The following is a 13,692-nucleotide window of genomic DNA, read 5'->3' as shown; positions in this document are numbered from 1 at the left end:
GACAGGAGTTCCGGTTTGGGTTTAGCTTCTTTTCAGATTAAAAGCAGCATTGTTTTGCATGCATAAGTTATTTTGACCAAATAAAATAAATAAAATAAATAAAATAAATAAAATAAATAAAATAAATAAAATAAATAAAATAAATAAAATAAAATAAATACAAATTTACAAGAAAGAGGCCAAACTTGTCTGAGCTTATTATCTATGTCAAACAATACATTTTCTTCTATAGCTGAGTGTAGGCCTACCGACAATATTGAGTTGCAGAAACATCAGTTCCCCCTCAATATTTCTTTGTGGTTCCTTATACTTATACTTTATATACTTTATACTTTATACTTTATTGTCAGACAGGTCTGAAATTTGTTTTGCATAACCACAGCTCCGTTTGCAACATCACTGAAAGGACAAAGACAATAAACAAGGATACAAATATTTAAACATTACAATCACAGAAGACAATATTCAGGGCCCTTTACCGCACATTTGATCTGGGATTAGGCTCCATATTTAGTTTAAGGATTGACTGATGCAAAAAAGAGTGCTTCAGTCTAACCTTATTAAATTGTGGAACCCTGTATCTCCGATTCGATGGTAACAGTTGATATTCACTGTTCAAAACATGATTGGGGTTAGAGACGATGTTGTTAGCCAGCCTTAAGATGTTATTATGATAGGCTGATTCATAGAGTTTCTCAAGGGGTTGACCAACAATCTTTGAGCAGATTTTCATTTGTTGGAGCAGTTTTGACTTTAAAGTAGTTGACAAATTCTTGTACCAAATTCTTTTACACTGTGAAAGAAGAATTGCTTAAAATACCCTTAATGAATGAATGAATATACCTCTGAAAATTCATCAGAATCTAAATCAAGGTGTTTCATAGCGAGAGAACCCTTAATCTGTCCATTAATTTGAAAAGCAAAAGCTAAACCTTTTAAAAATACCTTAATTACAGAAGCCCTTAATTAAGAAATTATGTAAAAAAAAAATGTATTGGGTATATTAAAGGGACTGTTTGTAACTTCTGACACGTATATATCAATCCGGGTCAGTGTCCCATGCGCGCTCGCGTGTGGCTACGCTGTTCAGACAAGACTCCAACACAAACTACACAGAAGCACCAAAACCACAAAGTTATATCTAGTGAAGGCCGTCTTGCAAAACAACGTTGGCCGCGGTCGGAGTCTCTGCTGTACTCTGCTCCTCTGCTCCTCTGCCTGCTTGCCTTCACTCACACACTGCGCGCGTTCTCGCTGTTTTACAGTGGACGTTTGTGCAGAAATCAATCCTGCAGCTCCTCCAGACCAACAGAGGTTTCCCGTGTCTTGTGAAGTGACGGGGCTCAATGACTTTATTCTTAACCGGTCTTTGATTAATGTAGACCTACTACCATCTGATAACCTGAATTAACCTTATCCTATGTTTTCCCTTCTTTTCTTGACATATTTGACATTTATTTTGAAAGCCAAACCGCTCTACTTCCCGTCGCATCGACTGTTAATGACAGTTAATGCGGTCCAATTCAATCCAAACCGGTCTTTAAAAGACCTGGACCGGTTCTAGGCTTGACTGACCCGGGTCAGAAAACAGAGAAAAACAGGGTGCATTTGATTTTTAAACCCAGAAAATGAGAATAATAGAGAGAGAAGGTCAAATAACGGAGTGAGGAGTCTGTCGCAGCATCCCTTGGCAGGAGGACCGGCTCGTTACGTCAGAAAGAAGTAGTACCAAACCGGAAATAAGATCTTACCCTCACAATAAAAGCTCTTAATTAAACAATGTAGACCTACAAATCGTTAAAATGATTTTTTATTTATTTTACTTTTACAAATACTGTTAATAACTGTTGTAATAACTGTTTATTTCTTTATTAATTACTGTTTAATTATCTATCGGTTACTTAATATTTATTCTGTCTTAGTCACTCTTCCTATTTTTTTTCTGTAAAGAATAATGCAAATTTGTGGATATTTGATTTTGGGTATAAGAATAATGTATGGATGGTCGGATGCTGTGTATTGTATATATGTATATATGTCTATATATATATATAGGTATACATATGTATATGTGGTATGCAGTGTGCACATGTAGTGCAGTGTGTGGTGTATGTTTATGTATAAATATATATATGTATATGTATATGTATATTTGTGTATGTATGTGTGTATATATGTATTGCATGTTGTATTGCATGTGCATATTGTATATTATAAATTGTATATTGTAAATAATAATATGTGCATATAATAAAAGATAACAAATAGTCAATATCATTAAATTAAATATGGAAGTAATGAATTGGTATTGTGATTAAGTGATATTATAAGTAATTAATTGGTATTCTGGATTGATAACAAATATAGATTTTGATAAGGATAATTATATCAATAATTAATTTACATTTCTGTATGACAGAGATAAAAGAGTTAGAGTATATGTATGGCTCAATAAGGAAGCTGGTTAATTATTAATGAATGACTTATGGAGAAGGGGTGGGTGGGATTAAATAAGTTTGTACTTCTCACTCCTTTTTGAATTATTATCATTCTCTTTTTCTTTATTTTTAATTAAAAAAAAATTGTATTCTACGTGTTCGAAATAAATTTTGAAATGAAATGAAATTACGAACCTTTAAACGTGTGATTCATCCTAATCAAATTTATTTATCTCAAAAAATGTGTAGTTACTGAATTTGTCAACTTTTATTTTGAAAAAGAAGGTGTCTTCCGGTTGGTTCGACAGTGGTAGACGGAGGTTAGCGGACGTGTAAATCACGTGTCGGTGGCTGAGGTTGTGGTTGTGTGTGGTTGTGTGTGTGTATGAATAAAACATGATAAAACGGTGACGGTGGGAAACGTGACCAGTCGACTTACATCATCAATCAGCAGAGAAATCAGACGCACAACGAGACGACTTAAAGATCCGCTTATATTTATTTATTTTAGAATCATTTCAGTTTCCAGTTTTCTATTCTTTTTCCAATTCATTGATAATTACAATTATGATGATAATATAATTTTTCTTCCTTCTTGACCTCACAGAGGTCACAGAGGAGGCAGGGGTAGAGGTCACCTCTGTTATTAAAGGTCTTGGAGGGAAATAACCTCCCTAATATTTACATTTAGTATACCCAGTGAATAATAATAATAATAATAATAATAATAATAATAATAATAATAATATTAATAAAAATAATAATAATAATAATAATCATGATATGAAGTTAATTTAATAATTTTAATAAAATAACCTAGAATATTTGGTTTTAAATATTATAGGTTATTTTATCAAATTATTAGTAGTAGTTAAATTAACTTCATATCATGATTATTATTATTATTATTATTATTATTATTATATATTTTTCTTCAGTCTACTATTTGTTTTAAATCGTGTAGTTAAACCGTGTTCATAAGTTGAGTCCATATGAACGCCCCCCTCTTGACGTATTCACGATAACTGGAAAGTTTCTGAAAGCTCTGAGTTCAGAAGTTGTGAAGTGTTTGTTGACGCCATTTCCCACCGTCACCACTTATGAACACGGTAAATACGACCCCATCTGAAGACACCAAAAGCTTGTTGGTTCCTACTGGATCAACATCGATGGTACGGCATGAGCTGAAGGTTGAGAGATGGTTGCCGAAGTGTGCTCTGCTATTTCCTGCAAAACCACGTCCATCCGGGTGAAATACCACGTTTTTAGGGATTCCAACGACAGCGTAGCCAGACTGCTCTTGTCTGTACCTTTAACTCACACACACACATACACACACACACACACACACTCACACACACACACTTTTCCTTTTTTCTCAGTGCTCTCTATCTGTCCTGTTACAGTAAATGCTGATCTGCAGTGTGTTTGGACGCGTTGCTAGGCAACAGCGTACCTGCAGAGTAAAGTGTGGGTTACCTGTAAGCCTAGACTCAGAGGACAGCTGTTGGATTTAGAGCTGGGATGACTCATCCGTGGCTCAGCGCGGCTTCAATAAAACACCGGTAGAACTAAAAAAAAACAAGAAGTCGACATCCTGACAGACACAAAGCTCGACAGGTAGGGTTCATCCTGCTGATGTTGGTTTTTATAAACAAAAACATTCAAGGCCACACAATAGTCTTAATTTATGGTTGTGATAAACAATTTTTTTTTTTTGAATTTATCCATCTGGATATGGCAATTTAAATGTATAATGTTGCTGTAGTGCCACCTGGAGGTGAAATGGCATCAAATTTGATTGTTGATATCTGTCATCATTCTGCTGCACCTGCACATTGTGTTTAAGAGTTATGGTAGATTATGGTCCCCTTGACCTCTGACCTCAAGATATGTGAATGAAAATGGGGTCTCCCCTTTACAGACATGCCCACTTTATGATAATCACATGCAGTTTGGGGCAAGTCATAGTCAAGTCAGCACACTGACACACTGACAACTGTTGTTGCCTGTTGGGCTTGAGTTTGTCATGTTATGATTTGAGCATATTTTTTATGCTAGATGCAGTACCTGTGAGGGTTTCTGGACAATATTTGTCATTGTTATGTGTTAATTGATTTCCAATAATAAATATATACATACATTTGCAAGCATATTTGCCTCCCATGTTGATATAGTAGGCGTAGTAGGCCCCTAATGACCCACATCTATTGTGCTTATAGCAACTGATAACGCCTATTTAAAAGCCTGATAACAATCCAATCAGGTGATTTTTAACAGATGAAAAATGTGCGATTAATTGGCAGCCCTAATCCTTACCAATACTAATCACTTGTTATGTGTCCAGCAGACTGAACTCTAACAAAAAAAAGTTCTTAGATATTGGGATGACTAAAAGACAAAGCGACCAAAAATAAACCTCAGCAGTAGAGTATGTAGTTTATCCTGTGACTCAGATTCCTGAACAATTCAGATGGTAACTGTTTGTGTGTGTGTATGTGTGTGTGTGTGTGTGTATGTGTGTGTGTGTGTGCGTGTGTGTGTGTGTGTGTGTGTGTGTGTGTGTGTGTGTGTGTGTATGTGTGTGTGTGTGTGTGTGTGTGTGTGTGTTTGTGAGAGAGACAGCAGATGTGAAGATGGCATTAGCCAGCGGTCACTGGCTGGAAAAGGAGATGAGGGGAGAAGCTCCAAGTCCCAGGTGGGTCACATTGTTTCCTACCATAATTAAGTGTATGACGGTCTGAGACTAGACTGATGATTCATTTGATGACAAACTCACTCAAGGCTTGACGTAGATGAAACTGGAAAAGATGTTTTATGTGTGGTGGTTGCTCATTGTTAGATCAACAGACCCCTTCTTATTCTGTCACAGACAAGGTCATGCTTTAGCTGTGGCAGGAAACGTTGCCTTTCTGTTCGGAGGAGCCTCCAGCATCAACCAAGAGGTGACTTTTTATTCTCTAATTACACACAAAACATGGCCGAAACATGGAATCTGGATGGTAATGCTAATTGTCTTCTTATTTATTTAGGAGGACAACACTGTTTACTTCAGCGACTTCTACATGTTATCAGGTACAAATAAAAGATGCAGTCCTGACTATATTGTAGCCTAATCTACGGAGGCCCAGAAGGTCTGAAAATTATATTATTTTACCTTGTGTGTCTAGAAGATGCTTAAAGTAGAGTTTTGGACCACAAGTAATGCTGTTGAGCAAAGTTTTACACATGCATGTTTGTATGTATTGTTGGTTAGCGATATGATACAATTTCTGCTTAAGGTTTCACACTATTTCACTGATTTGGAGCCGATGACGCAAAAGTTTTGATTAGAAACACTGAATGAAAAAGAAACCCTTAAAAAGGATAAAAGTCCTGAGGTGACATTAATGTATTCTAAATGTATAGATTTATTCATTTATTTTATTTATTTTTTTTCTAAAGATTTTGCAATATTTGTCTTGGTTTTGTCCACATCATGTAATATTTCATTACATACATTATATTTGACCTTATTTATGTATTCAAACATCTATTCCTCATTAGGTCATATTTGGTCCTCCATACTACATCACACTGTTGCTGTTATTAAGCTGAGCTGCTGTGACTGAAAAATAATAACTAATAACCAGAGATTTTGTTGTTATTTGTAGTTTCTCCTGATGATGTGACATGGGAGGAGATTCCTCAGAGTGGAGAAGTTCCCTCAGCCAGAGAAGGACACACTCTTTGGTAAACTACAGCACTGACTGAGTTAGCTTGTGACTTAGTTGGCATGGATGATTGGGGAACAGCAGAAAAAGTATTGTTTAATGGCAGTGGCTGCCCATGGTTTCATATAAGGCATCAATGTTTTGCTTTTGTTGGCCTGAAAAGCTGTGTGGAGATGTTGATTCTCGATGCAATCAAAAGTACTGTGCAGTACAGCGGTAGCAAAATACAATAAATGCACTAATGCATTTTTATTCATAGCTTCATCTTGCTTTCCTTTTAAGTGTTGTGAAAGGGAAGCTGTATCTGTTTGGAGGAGCGTCCACCCCCGACGCCCCTGAGTGTCTCCCAGGAGTCTACAGCTTTGATATAGGTGAGGATGTTACAGCAGGAGGAGACAACACGTCGGTGTGTGCTAATGCTTTTGTTGTTGCTTTAGTGTTACATTAAGGAAGAGTAAAATAAAGCCCAACAGCACTGTGATGGTATTTCCATTTTCTAACAGTGTCTCTGACTTGGGATTGCTTAGCAGTCGGGGGCGTGGCCCTCAGAACCCTCAGACACAGCTCTGTTGCAGTGGGAGACAACATCTACGTGTACGGAGGCATAGTGGGAGGGAATCCAACTGACGATCTCATGGTCTTCAACACAGGTCCATACATCATCATCATCATCATCTTGATTAAAGGACCATACTTCTGCTTTTTAATGGTTTACCTTATTCCCAACAAATCCAGAGTACTCTCTAATTTTCCAATCAGCCTTTAGATTGAATGACTTTCTTCTTCATGTCTATGAAATTGAACTTTCAAAGACTGACCTTTTGATTGTGTCATTTATTTCAGCGTCTCTCACCTGGACGCCGGTAAAAACTAGCGGATCGCTGCCTCCTGCTCTGTAAGACACTTATTATCAGTTTCACAAAGGGAGGATTTATTACAGGAATGTTGTATTGTATTATATTAAAATGCACGGGGGTTGTTGCATCTCATCAACACTGACAATAATTTTGTTTGTGTGTTTATTGTATGTGTAGGTGGGGTCAGAGTTTTGCTCTGGTCGGAGATCAGGTGTTCATGTTTGGAGGTTTTGAAGCAGGTGGAGACTTTTGTAAAGACTTCCATGGTCTCAACACAGGTAAACACTGATTCGGATAATACAGAAATATATAGAAAACATCGGAGGGATTGTCAAGTGGTTTGTATTTTCATTTATAAGTTCAGGTAGCACATACTCTGCCAGTTGTAGTTAAAGTTTATTCTAAATATCCCAGTATTTATATTTTCAAAAAAGATATTAAATGGAATATAATATAATAAATAGCGCTGTCAAAGTCATTGTGATAATAACGCGTTAATGCAACTTCGTTTTAATGCCACTAATTTTTTTAACGCATTAACGCAACTTCCGATTTTTAGGTTGTAGCGGGCTCAGTGTTAAAGCTAGAATTTGCCCACTCCCATGTTGATAAATTAAATACTTGACAAATCTCCCTTGAAGGTACATTTTGAACAGAAAAAAAATTGTAATTAATCACAATTTACTATGTACAATCATGCGATTAATCGCCATTTATATATTTTAATCGATTGACAGCCCAAATAATAAATGATTTCACTTCAGTGTAGTCAGTTCTGGACTTCCATACAAGTGCAGTTCTTTAAAAGTTTAACACACCCTAACATTAAACAGTCTGACTTGTGATATCTACTGTTATTCAGTAGTCTCTGACTCCTGACCTTTGTGTTTTAGAGATCTTGGTGTGGCAGAAATGGGAGGTGAAGGGAGAATCACCTGCAGCCTGCAGCGGACAAACACTGACTGCACACCATGATAAAGTACACACACACACACACAAGGTGCTTTCAGACAACGAGTGGTTGCCGCAGCAGCAGCAACGAGAGGGGGGGCGGCTGTCGCTTTCCTGAACGCTCTGTGCAACTACATTCAGAGTTCATGATGTTCCAACTTTGTTTCCAACCTTTTTTCTGCGGCTGGCTGTGTTACCATGGCAACCACAGAAACTACAGCAAGGGTGTCTGTCATTCCTGAATGATTCAACCTCCTCGGAACAGATCCACGGTTAAATGTTGTCACATGAATGGATTATTTCTTTGTTGTTGTTGTTTTTTTGATCATGTTGAATATTACTCAGTTTTATCAGCTTCATTAACATCTTTCAATATTAGTAGAAAAAGTTAATTGATAATTTTAAAAATGCATCAATTATGTAATAAATTCTATTTAGCCACTTATTCCATTGGCACACTTAAGCCTCCATAGATTCTTTATAACTGTATTTCAAGTTTATTTTGTCATTCCAACTATAAAAATACAGCTGAATGACATATTGTTTCACTGTAGAGCAGGGTATTAAAACCAGTAAAGGAAATCAAAGGAGATGTATACATTAATAGAAGTAGCTGTCCATTTATTTCTCCATTGTTCATTGTTATTTTGATTACACTGAATGTCATTTCCCCCAATGTTTAATCCCATGGAGGATATCTACCTGTTTGGTGGCAAAAGCACAAATGAGGACGGCATGATGACGTCTTCCAATGAAATCCATAAACTCAGTATTTGTGAGTGAGGTGCTGCAGATTAACCGACAAATGAATATATGAATTATTGTAAAGAAAGTCTTCCAATATTTCACATTGTGTCTCTGCAGCTAAGATGAAGTGGAAGGTTCCTCTGTACGTCGGGATTCCTCCGGCCCGACGCCACGGACACACCGCCTTCGTCCTCCACAGCCACGTCAGTAAATATTTGAGACTTTGTTTATTATTGTCATGTCTAATAATATAAAAAACATATTTTTTTTCTGGTTGACAGCTGTATGTATTTGGAGGGAAGAATGAAGAGCAGGAGTTTAATGATCTGAAGGTGATGAAACTCATTAACCCCTCAGAGAGACAACCAGGTACATTATTCATATTTATTTTATTAATATACTTATATACTAGGGCCTAGAGGCTGCAGCAGAGCCAGCCCTAGGTATAGGTGGTATAGGCGAATCATAGGGGCGGCATCCATCCATACCCTAAATATAACTTTTACTGTTTTTTACTGATACTTTTTAATACTATTATTTCGAAATAGTACAAAAAAAAAGCCAACAACAACATACAAACAGACAGAAAACAAACTTTTTCTCCACAGTGATGAAGGAGATTCTGTCAGAGTTTGGTCTGCAGGGAGTCAGCCACAGGTCAGCAGCTGCTGTACACACCTGTGTTTCTGTTCCATCCTTGTGTGTGTAGTGTGCGTTTGCAGTTTCAGCCTCATGTCACGCTCTGTTTGAGTCTCGCCTCTCAGTTTTAACACTTTGGTTTCATTCTGGTTGTGACCGTTAACAGCTTCACGCCCACGAAGGTTCCCAATGTTCGTTACGAGCTGAGCGACTCTGCTCCCTTCAACCAGTCCAGGAACACAGCAGCTAATGCACAGGTGGCAGTCGTCCTGGTAGTTGATAATAGCCTACTGTCTGCTCACACTAATAATAACTCAGGAAATGTAATGTTTCCTCCTGCAGGCGATGGTCCACAGAGACTTCAGTACAGTTCGAGATCAGGCCATGAAAATGATCCAGACAGCCTTCACTCTGCTGGACCAGGAGTTCCAGAAACTGGATCGGTACATACATGTTTATTTTGTGTTTTACATATTTACATCAGACCACAAATATCAATACAAGTAAAAAGAATGTTTTACATAGACGCAACTTCAGTAGAAAACAGTTGAGGTCACATCGAAGAAATCATCTGGTTGACTGATTAGTTTACTCTGAATATCCATATAACTACCAAAAATTGTATTGATTTCTTTATGGCTGAATTTCCATTTTCCAGAGAGAAGTCAGAGTTGTCTCAATCTGCTGCTGCTCTGCAAAGAGAGAAAGAAGCTCATGAAGCCTGCAGACAACAACAGCAACAGGTTCACCCCTTCCTCCAATCAAATCTCAACCAATTGAACATAGTCTAATATATCTAATTCATCAGTCTATCTAACTAGTTTACTCTGATCTAATCCCCAAAAATGTAGCAAGTGTAGCTAATAGTTTAGCGTAGACACTTGTTGCTAATACTGGAATAGTAACTTTTCTTGCAGGATATTCCGCCGTTGAATCAGGCTTTCACCATCTGAAGGGACCTGCATGTGCATCTGTATTTGCAGCCAATAGGAACGCTCTCTCTCTCTCTGAAATGAGCTGTGATTGGCCAAAGTCTCCTATCACAGGCTACATTTTTTAAAGCCTGAAAACAGAGCCATCAGGAGGTGCAGAAGTCTAGTTTCTCTCAGAACACTTGAATTAAAATATGCTGAAAGGTTTTAATGGAATTTTTGCCCAACGATGCTAAAAAAAATTCTGCCTACTGCAGGTTTAAGTTTCGTGTTATTTTGTGTGTGTGTGTGTGTGTGTGTGTGTCAGGAGCTGCAGGAGATGCTGGACAGACATCGCTCTCAGAATGAGGCGTGGCTTCGAGCGAGAGCCGAGGAGAACGATCGAGAGAAGAGGGAGCTCTGTAGACTCAGAGTCAGTAAATACACACACACTCATGCTACCTTTTTCCATTTCCTGTTGTACAGACTTTCTGTCTGGTTGCTGTACAACAAAAGGTCCTCAGCAAGATGTCTTTCTTAAGAGTAACCTGCACATCACATCCCCCACCCACTCCCTTTATTTTGGTCATGTATCTTCTCGCTAGTGTTTTCTTGTTCACTGCACAATGCGTCCTTAAAAAGATATTCATAGTACTCTGTTGGAGGCCTTGCAAGGAAACAGTTTTTTCGATTAGTTGCAAATAAAATTCACCAAAATGATCTCGACACAAGGTGATTCTTTAAATAAACACATTGCAAAACTTGTCAGAACTGAAACTGAACTGTTGAGTCTCACTGAACGCACTAAACGAAGCCTCAGCACCTGGCTGGGTCATCAGTGACACACTGTGATACATACGGGAGCATTACATTTAAATTAACTCTCTCCTCTGTCTGTGTGTCTGTCGGGTCCTCAGGAGGAGGTGTTGCAGGAGCAGGAGAGGCTGAAGGAGGAGCAGAACAGCATCCAGAAACGCAGCGAACATCTTCTGTCCATCATGCAGCAGTTCAAGGGAATGTGAGATAGATAGAGGACTGGTATTACCTGAAAGAGAAAAAACTAAATCCTCTTTATGTATTAAACTTTCCTTCAATTAAAATATATTGCAAAATAATAATAATAATGTTAAAAAAAAGTTTGTATCTTGTATTGTTGAGTGTACAACAGCTGATCATAACACTGTATTAGAAAAAACATCATTTGACTGATTCATTGAGTGGTTAGGATATGAGAATTTCATAATAAACCCTGACAAAAGTCAGACTTCCAACGTGTGCATTTTCCTATAAATGTCCAGCAACATGTGACTCACCTGTCAATTTCCGCTCCAGTCTTTTCAAAATAAAACTACTTAGTTAAGTTTAGGAAAAGATCGACTTGATTAGGTTTAGGCAACAAACTATTTAGTTAGGTTTAGGAATATATTGACTTGGTTAAGTTTAGGCAACAAAGTACTTAGTTAGGGTTAGAAAAAGATCGACTTGGTTAGGTTTAGGCAACAAACTACTTAGGTTTAAAAAAAAAAGATCGACTTGGTTGGGATTAGGCAACAAACTACTTAGTTAGGTTTAGGAATAGATCGACTTGGTTAGGCTTAGGCAACAAACTACTTAGTTAGGTTTAAGAATAGATCGACTTCGTTAGGATTAGGTGATAAACTACTTAGTTAGGTTTAGGAATAGATCGACTTGGTTAGGCTTAGGCAACAAACTACTTAGTTAGGTTTAGAAAAAGATCAACTTGGTTAGGCTTAGGCAACAAACTACTTAGGTTTAAAAAAAAAAGATCGACTTGGTTGGGATTAGGCAACAAACTACTTAGTTAGGTTTAGGAATAGATCGACTTGGTTAGGCTTAGGCAACAAACTACTTAGTTAGGTTTAAGAATAGATCAACTTTGTTAGGATTAGGTGATAAACTACTTAGTTAGGTTTAGGAATAGATCGACTTGGTTAGGCTTAGGCAACAAACTACTTAGTTAGGTTTAGAAAAAGATCAACTTGGTTAGGCTTAGGCAACAAACTACTTAGGTTTAAAAAAAAAAGATCGACTTGGTTGGGATTAGGCAACAAACTACTTAGTTAGGTTTAGGAATAGATCGACTTGGTTAGGCTTAGGCAACAAACTACTTAGTTAGGTTTAAGAATAGATCAACTTTGTTAGGATTAGGTGATAAACTACTTAGTTAGGTTTAGGAATAGATCGACTTGGTTAGGCTTAGGCAACAAACTACTTAGTTAGGTTTAGAAAAAGATCAACTTGGTTAGGCTTAGGCAACAAACTACTTAGTTAGGTTTAGGAATAGATCGACTTGGTTAGGCTTAGGCAACAAAACGACTTAGTTAGGTTTAGATTAGATCGACTTGGTTAGGCTTAGGCAACAAACTACTTAGTTAGGTTTAGGAAAAGATTGCGGTTTGGGTTAAAAAGGTTAGGGTTAGGGTTAGGTTTAGCTTAGCCTAACTTGAATACGGAAGTTATGTGACAAATAAACACAAACACAAACACCCGTCTCCTGGGCGAAAGTCCTGAGAAATAATAGTCCTGAAATAGAAAATGTTGCTGTCGAGACACAGAATGTATCACAACTTATTTTATTAATTGAACAACTGGCTGAATTGTTACATGTCTGTCTGATTGCATTTCTGCATGTCTCTCTATGTGTCTGTCTGTTTCCTATCTATCTGTCTGTCTGTCTGTCTGTGTGTCTACCTGTCTCATATCTCTCTGTCTCTCTGTCTCTCTTTCTGTCCGTCTCCACCACTGTCGCATTCAACAGCAGGACGGATCACTATTAAGCAAGGAGAAACAGCGTAATGCGCCAGTCGGTGCCCTTGTATTTCCTCTCGGTTTCAGTATTTGGCAGAGCGAGGCAGGGCGGGGAGAGAGTGTCATCTGGCAGCAATATAACCGGAAGTGAGGCGATTAAAAAAATAAGAGCTGTGTGTTTGACTTCATGTTATGGTTATAGACCTATAGAATAATCCAATTCTTTCTCACCTCTTCCATATTTATTGTCAGTATTTCTCAGTGTTGCTTTGTATTTTCTCAATTGTTTATTTATTAACTGTAGTGCAAACTCTGCTTTAGATTTTTTTTCAGTCAAATAAGTTGGCAGTGTGATGATGTGAAATAAGCAGTTTCACATAAAGCATTAGTTGACGTTGTCATATAAATGAAAAGCATTAAATCAATTAATTATAAATTCATTAAAAACAAAAAAAGTGTGCATGAAAATAAAACAGATGATTTGAAAAACGGAAAGGGGGATGCAATAGAAAAAAATGATTTCACAGTTCTTAATTATAGGCTACAGAAGCATTTTGTTATTGTGTAATTCAGTGTGGTTTTAGTGGTAAAGCTGTTCTGTTGCAAAGACAGATTTAGAGAGGAGTCATCAATTAATAGAAGCAAAGTGGGTGAAAGTGGAATCCTA

The 13,692-nt window shown here is 37.4% G+C and overlaps 1 protein-coding gene across 2 annotated transcripts; it reads left to right on the top strand.

Annotated features, from left to right (window-relative positions):
• The first annotated feature begins 3,867 nt into the window (after window positions 1-3,867).
• zmp:0000001301 (rab9 effector protein with kelch motifs) lies at window positions 3,868-11,528 on the top strand. 2 transcript variants are annotated; one of them, XM_037753085.1, is made up of 19 exons: window positions 3,869-4,058; window positions 5,060-5,136; window positions 5,311-5,383; window positions 5,471-5,513; window positions 6,092-6,170; window positions 6,434-6,522; window positions 6,655-6,801; window positions 6,995-7,046; window positions 7,186-7,286; window positions 7,902-7,987; window positions 8,653-8,734; window positions 8,824-8,909; window positions 8,988-9,075; window positions 9,315-9,363; window positions 9,512-9,602; window positions 9,688-9,788; window positions 10,004-10,088; window positions 10,585-10,689; window positions 11,174-11,528. In XM_037753085.1, exons 2-19 carry the CDS (start codon window positions 5,075-5,077, stop codon window positions 11,276-11,278), a joined length of 1,524 nt encoding a protein of 507 aa, XP_037609013.1. In that variant the 5' UTR covers window positions 3,869-4,058; window positions 5,060-5,074; the 3' UTR covers window positions 11,279-11,528. The 2 variants fall into 2 exon arrangements, with proteins under 2 accessions (XP_037609014.1, XP_037609013.1); XM_037753086.1 differs by lacking the exon at window positions 6,655-6,801 and having other exon boundaries at window positions 3,868-4,058.
• The last annotated feature ends 2,164 nt before the right edge of the window (window positions 11,529-13,692 follow it).

Source organism: Sebastes umbrosus, chromosome 19 (genome assembly GCF_015220745.1).
Source record: "Sebastes umbrosus isolate fSebUmb1 chromosome 19, fSebUmb1.pri, whole genome shotgun sequence".
Classification (NCBI taxonomy): domain Eukaryota; kingdom Metazoa; phylum Chordata; class Actinopteri; order Perciformes; family Sebastidae; genus Sebastes; species Sebastes umbrosus.
The sequence above is the reverse complement of the archived record's forward strand: the minus strand, read 5'-3'. Positions and strand labels throughout refer to the sequence as shown.

Bases quoted from the DNA above. Each gene is read 5' to 3' on its own strand.
- zmp:0000001301 (XM_037753085.1), top strand. From the start codon at position 5,075: ATGGCATTAGCCAGCGGTCACTGGCTGGAAAAGGAGATGAGGGGAGAA. The intron at 7,287-7,901 runs GTAAACACTGAT...TTTGTGTTTTAG, and splicing joins CTTCCATGGTCTCAACACAG to AGATCTTGGTGTGGCAGAAA. The intron at 10,690-11,173 runs GTCAGTAAATAC...TCGGGTCCTCAG, and splicing joins GGGAGCTCTGTAGACTCAGA to GAGGAGGTGTTGCAGGAGCA.